A 6,902-nucleotide genomic window follows, 5' to 3' on the forward strand; every position below is an offset into this window, starting at 1 on the left:
CGTTCTCATTAAAGGAAGCCAGTTTGGTTTGGAGACAAAGTGCAAATGGGCAGTTACAGAGTTCTACAGCAAGACCACGGTAGTAAGCAAGGACTGTGGGGCTCAAGTTTTATTGGAAAGAGTTTCCAGTACAGCGGCTGTGGAAACAGTGAGGCAGGAATTTACACATACTATTTTAACATTCATTGCTCAGAATGACAGCTCTTCTGCTATGGAGACACTAAAGCGAGGATGACTATTTGCATAAACTTCCCCAATTCATCCAGAAATGTGACCACGAGCTTCAGCCCCTTACACTATTCCAGTGAAAACTATTGTGTGCCCTGGGATCATCATCATCTATCTGGGCAAACTGCAGCCATCAAAGTTCAATAATTTCGGGTTATCAGCAATGCAGCCTTGTATCTCTTAATTCCAATTTCATTTTTTCCCCTCCAAGTCCAGTTAATAATTCATTCTCTCCCCTTTACTATTCCTCCGGACCTAATTTGTTATGCACAACTGACTACCATTCTTTCACATTACACTAAAATAGCATTTGTCATTCAATCTCTCCTTCCCTTGAAATGTATGTAGGATTTTAGATGTGCTGAAAGTTGCAAATGCTTATAGACATTCACTGCATCCTTTTCAAAAGGTCAAAGTTTCTGCTCATCTTAAAACTTATTTTACCTCTGACTTTAGTTCTAAAGGAAGATCATCAACCTGAAAGATTAACTCAATATCTTTCTGTATAGGCATTACCCAAACAACTCTTTGCTTTACTCCAGGCATATTGAAATTAGTAATAATAAGGCTTCTCTGAGGATTTTCACTTTGTCATGGGGGAAAGGCTTGTGAGTTCCTCGGATGTCAAGCATGATGCCTTCTGGAGCTCAGCTCCTGGTGGGGTCACGCATGATGGCAAGGTCAGAGGACGGGGTTCAGACAAAGTGAAATCCAACCAAGACCTCAGCAATGGAGCTGGTAGAAGATGATGCCTCACAATGGCAGTGAAGGCAGACGAAGGCTGCAGCTGTGAAGCGTCCCCAGTCACCTTGCATTCCATGTAACCTGACCCTGACTCTGATCTGTCAAGAACTACCGTGCATCAGTCTCCCTATATTAAACAAAGCCAAGCATGGCTGTTCTCCATTAATAGTTAAAAAGATAATCACTATTTTGCTTCAGTACATACAAGGCAATGGCCTGGTGATAATTCTGGGAATGGTGTGAATGATAAGAGTGATGTGTGATCCAGAGATTTTTTTGTATTTAATCGATTCGTCTCAAATGTTTCCTCTGGTGGAAAGTCTCAAACTCAGTGCTGTCAATGTAAACAGAGTGATGAGAAAGTGGAACTAACTGCCAAGGGTAATTTAGGAAAATAGCTCAGATAGTAAGAGAGGATACTTGGTAAGCATCTTCTAATGAGAAAGAAAAAGAGGATTATATTGATACAGATGTTGTAGGGTGGCACAGTGGTGCAGTGGTTAGCACAATGCTTTACAATACAGGCAACCCAGGTTCAATTCCCACCACTGCCTGCAAGGAGATTGTACATTCTCCCCATGACCACGTGGGCTTCTCCAAGTGCTCCACAGTCCAAAGAGATACTAGGTTGGTAAATTGTAAATTGTCCCATGATTAGGATAGGATTAAGTCGGGGGATTGCTGGCTGTTGAGTCTCAAAGGGCCAGAAGGGACTACTCAATAAATAACAATAAAATGGAAGGAAATCTCATTTGAAGCATAATCACATCGTGTGGTGCCATCCTCTCACAATAAAAAAATTGTCATGGACTATAATATTTTGCTGTGATAGGCAAATGGATTGCATTATAAACACAACATCTTGTACACCAAGTAAGATTTTCAAAAGAAGGGATTGGATCAATGGGGATTGGATCTGCACAGTACCTCCAGCAAGATATCATTCAAGTAGTTGGGTTTCAACTTATTCTCGGTAAGAGTGCCAGCAATTGCAGGCCATGGTAGGTGAGATAGCACAAAGAAAGCAAGGACTCTTTCATGAAAGTTGAAGATGACAAGTCCCAGAGCAGAGAACAAGTGGGACAGGGGGTGGAGGAATTAACTGGGCAACACCAACCACAGTACTGCCACAGTCCTCAGAGCTGCAGGCGGGAACACCAGCCAAGACCCCGCCTTGCCGTGGGCAGGAACACCAGCCACCCAATTTATTTCTTCCGTTCCCAATTTCAGGCCATTCTCCATCTCAATTCTCAGCAGTTTTCACCAGTGAAAACACAATGAACCAAATACACCTTCACGCTCAGTTATTTACTAGGCCGTCAGCAGAGCCTTTCAGAGGGAGAGGGGAAAAAATAATTACCAGACTTCTACTCAACGGTGCCAATAACATTAGTTTTATTTTTAGAAACTGTAGGCTTTGGAAAGGTAATTAGCAAGTGCCTTGTTTGCTATATTACATTCAGTGTTAATGCCAATACACTCCATCTCATTGAATGTGCATAGAAAAAAAAACTGCAATCCAGGAATTGCATTCAAAAGTTTTAAACACTGATTTAACACACAGTAATTCCAATAACTGAAACAGAAATTTTCATTCAGCCGGTCCTGGTTTGGCACAGGTTGCGATTTGTGTAACTTAATGATATTGTATATGCAACTGCCGGCTCTCCACAACTAGAGGTCAGAATTCAAAGGATTCTTTGGGGAAGTTTGTACTCCGTTGAGGGTTAGAACATTGACACTGCACTGCAAGATTTACGCTTTTTAAAAAATATATACTTCAAAATTCCAGGATCTACTGTAGTTTTAATTCTTTTTCGTTGTATGGAACTGGGTACCTTTCCAGTACTCTCTCCCGCACGCCACATCATCCGTGCCCTTAACCAGGTCGTGGGGCCCCCACGAAGGCTATTAAAGCGGTCCAAAGCTACGCTCACAGTTGGGTTCGCCATCAATTGTGTCCACGTGAACCGGGGTCACTTTCAGCCTTGTGGTAGGCTTGCTGGAGACTGCACCCGGAACGTGCCCAAGGGACCGCACCCGCCACCCGGTTTCAGACGCTGCCTAACCAACCAAAATTGGCGATATATTGGTTTAATCTTTGCCACTTTCGAAGTTAATTCTATCATGCCTTTTACAATGGGAATCACTGAGGATTCTCTCTGCTGACCCAGAGCTTTGAAAGACATTGAAAAACTGACGAGAACGATACAATTTTTCCCCGGGACTCCCAACTCTGACAGCTCACTGCTATTTTTCTGAAACTAAAGACATGCAAAAAGTTCACATAGAAACAAATAATTTCAAAATAAACATCTTTTAGTAATTTAATTGTGACTTTTAAAGACATGCCGACACTTAATGTTTTAATGAAGGTAGCCAACTCTACAGGGCTGCCCTCCTCACACCTAAGCAATTTACGTGCACGGAAGTCAAGCCCGTACACAGAAGAAATGTTATCATCTGGCCCACTCTCGTTCATTTCTTTATTCGTCATCACTGCCATTAATATTCCAGGAATTCACCTTGCTTCTGACCACCCTCGATCCCTCGCTCGGTGAAAGTTGATTTCCAACTTCCCTTTCTCTCGAACATCACGTTCTCGGTTTTGTCATTATTTTGCAATTCTATCAAGCCCTGTCTTCACATGTGAAGATGTTTTACCCGATTAAGTTCATCATTTAGTTTGAAGTTTTCCTTTACCTCTTAAGGAAAGGGACATAAGTGAATTCTCTCTCTTCCCCAATTGTCACGAGGGTATGAACTGCTTAACATAGTACCAGTCTTCACTCCTGAAACATCTTGTTTTTTCGGGATATTTTTAATCATTAGTACATTTTTCAGATCAAAATGCTGGATGAACTCAGCAGGTCAGGCAGCGTCTATGCAGAGGAATAAACAGCCGACTTTTGGCACCGAGACTCCTCGCCACTTGAACTCATTAAAGTTATCTGCTTTTACTGCACGTTTGTCTAAACTCAACACCCATCCAACTAGCTACTACAATGACATATTTACACAACTCCCATATAATCTGAATTCCTTTTCCGTTTCAAATAATAAAATGAATAAATAAAATGAAGAAATGCAAACAACTGATAATCAGAGACGAATCATAGGAATTGAACGAAAGAGAACAAACAGAAAAACAAATTAACTGAACTAGGTCAGAGTAAAAATAGTTTTGTATACATCTCTTTAACATCCTACCGTTGGGGGGGCGGGGGGAGGTAACAAGGACTTTGTTAGGCTAGGTAACAGTTTCTTCCCCCAAGGCTGTGAGACTTCTGAGCACCCAGTACCCATTATTTATAACAGCGCCAGTAGCAGTAAAACTGTTGCATACTTAACTATATGCTTTTTTGTCAACTTGAACAGCGTCTCCACAGAGTACTTTTTTATCTGTTAATAATATTTAATGTGCTGTATGTTGCACATTGGTCCCCGAGGAACTTGGTTTTCTTTAGCTGTTTACATGCAAGTGTTGAAAGACAATAAACTTGAACCTGAAACAAACGTACAATAAGCAGTTTGCCCACTAAAAATAAAATTTCATAAAGAACATTTGAAAATGTATATATAAAAATTGAACATTAGTTAACAGCACCGCTAAGTATCATATAGAATATGAACATGGTAGAAGATATGCATAAACATGATGTATATCATAAGTATTTGAGCCATACTTTTTCAATTAAATGGTTGCAATTAATTATTCACAATGTTATTAATAATTATTTTACCAACACTATTTGACTGAAGTTATCTTATTCCAGTAACTTAAGATTCTTGAATCCTAATGATCGCAAATCTATTAATGTATTCTACATTTAGCTGGCCTGTAGGTTGATTAACTGACCTTCCATTCTTGGTGACAATCATTTCGTTGGTGACTGCTTTGAACTTTTGCCAAAGATTTGCATCTTCCAGGACCACTTTCAATTGCTTTTCGGTGGGATCTCCCTTCTCACTGCCCGCCACCAGGTCACATTCAACTGCACTGAGCAAACGGGCCACACTCGTCTTCCCCTCAGCTTCATTCATTTCAGTTGGACGAAGTTCTTGGAAGGCCAGTCGAATTTAAAGTGAAACTAAGCTAATATGAGCATTGGCTATTGAACGTTCCGGTTAAAAATAAAATTCACCATAGGAGGGTATTCGAAAACAATCGTAACACAAACGACTTCTCTTGTCACATGACTTTCACCCGATTTGCTATTGGTTTGGTTGCAATATCAGGTGTCGCAGAAACCGTTAGTTAAAACCTGTTAGATTTGCCACTGCCCAGTCGCCCGTTAAACGTTGCGAGAGTAATTAGCTGATTTACCGTTGTTAATTATTCCCAAGTTGTTTTGGCAATCTTTTCTCTAACAAAAAAAAAGTGTATATTAATTCAACATGTAGTTAAGTAACTTGCAGTTTTATTATAAATGTAAAATTGATAGATTATAATTCTAAGTAATAGAATGGTAAACTGCACAGTCCATATTCAGTATACGCACATTTGCTCTAAGATAACGTACCTTTCAAAATAAGAGAATAGTTAAGATGACTGGCAATGAGTAATAATGCCGCTTACAGACAACTCCTTTACTTGCAAATTTGACTTATTTTGTTTTATAACTGAAGATACTTCAATTTCTGTAAAAAGTGAGCAATTTCAAAGTATCTTTGACTGTATTGGGTCGGATTCTGACGCTTTGTATATTATACATAAATTTTAAACGAACAAGGCACGTACGAATGTAATAATTCTCTCACACACACGCGGATAAGCTAATGTGTCCTCTCTGCTATTAATTATACGGCTATGTTCTCTTCACGGGGGAAAAAAATAATTGAAGATATGTAATTGTAGATAGACCTTAAATTAGGAACGATTTACAAATTTGAGTATCCGCCTTTATACGGACGGGCCTTTGAATTCATAACTAATAACGAATTGAAAGAAATTGGCACCATTAAGATCACTGGAATATAGTCAAAAGCAAATAGCTGGTAATCAAACAAAACACATTAAATGGGAAGAAATTCTATGAGCCATAACAACCATCAGTTTCGCACAATATCAATAACTCAATTATTCCAAATATTATTCCTTGACGCTTTTTCCGTCTAGATTCATGAGCATGTAGCGTGTTGGTTGTAACCATATACAGTTGCTTTAAAAGGTGAGATTCTCACCACTTGTCTCGCAGACATCGTTATAACAACAATTTTATAACAATTGGAACACATCTGAGTGAAATACACACATTGCGCTGCAGGAGCTCAGCAAGTCAGGCAGCATCAACAAACAGTCGACATTTCGGGCCGAGATCCTTCATCGGGTCTCGGTCCGAAACGTCGACTGTTTATTCCCATCCGTAGATGCTGCCTGACTTGCTGAGCTCCTCCAGCGCATTGTGCGTATTGTTCTAGATTTCTAGCATCTGCAGTACCTCTTGTGTCTATGAAATCTGAGTGTCAGCAGTGTCCTCCTGAGGGAAACCTTTTGATTATTATTGAGATATTCAAGGCCTAATACAGATTATCCCGGCAAAAATAAACACTGTGATTGTTTCTCACAGGTTACAGTTTGGGAGCGTTGATTGGATATATCAATATCAGAGCAGCCAACTGGGACATGACCCACCCAGGATGGCCTTGGTCTCTTCTCGCTGCCGCCTGCAGAAAGGAGGTACCGGAGCCTCGGGAGCCACGCCACCGGGTTCAGGAAGAGTTATTACCCCTCAACCATCATTCTTGAAGCAGAGGGGATAACTTCAGCCACCATAACACTGAATTATTCCCATAGTCTATGGACTCACTTTCGATATTTATTACTTATTTCTTTATTATTCTTTTTGTATTTGGACAGTTTTGTTGTTTTTTGCACATTGGTTGTTTGTCCGTCTTGTTGTGTGCGGGTTTCCTTTGATTCCATTGTG

At 40.1% G+C, this 6,902-nt stretch overlaps 1 protein-coding gene across 1 annotated transcript in view; it reads right to left on the reverse strand.

Annotated features, from left to right (window-relative positions):
• Nucleotides 1-5,016, reverse strand: part of LOC134347771 (T-box transcription factor TBX19-like) — a 29,604-nt gene extending 24,588 nt beyond the window's left edge. The window contains exon 1 of the mRNA XM_063050175.1: nt 4,832-5,016. Within this exon, the coding sequence (XP_062906245.1) occupies nt 4,832-5,016 (185 nt within the window). The remainder of the gene's footprint in view (nt 1-4,831) is intronic.
• Between the last annotated feature and the right edge of the window lie 1,886 nt (nt 5,017-6,902).

Source organism: Mobula hypostoma, chromosome 6 (genome assembly GCF_963921235.1).
Source record: "Mobula hypostoma chromosome 6, sMobHyp1.1, whole genome shotgun sequence".
NCBI lineage: Eukaryota > Metazoa > Chordata > Chondrichthyes > Myliobatiformes > Myliobatidae > Mobula > Mobula hypostoma.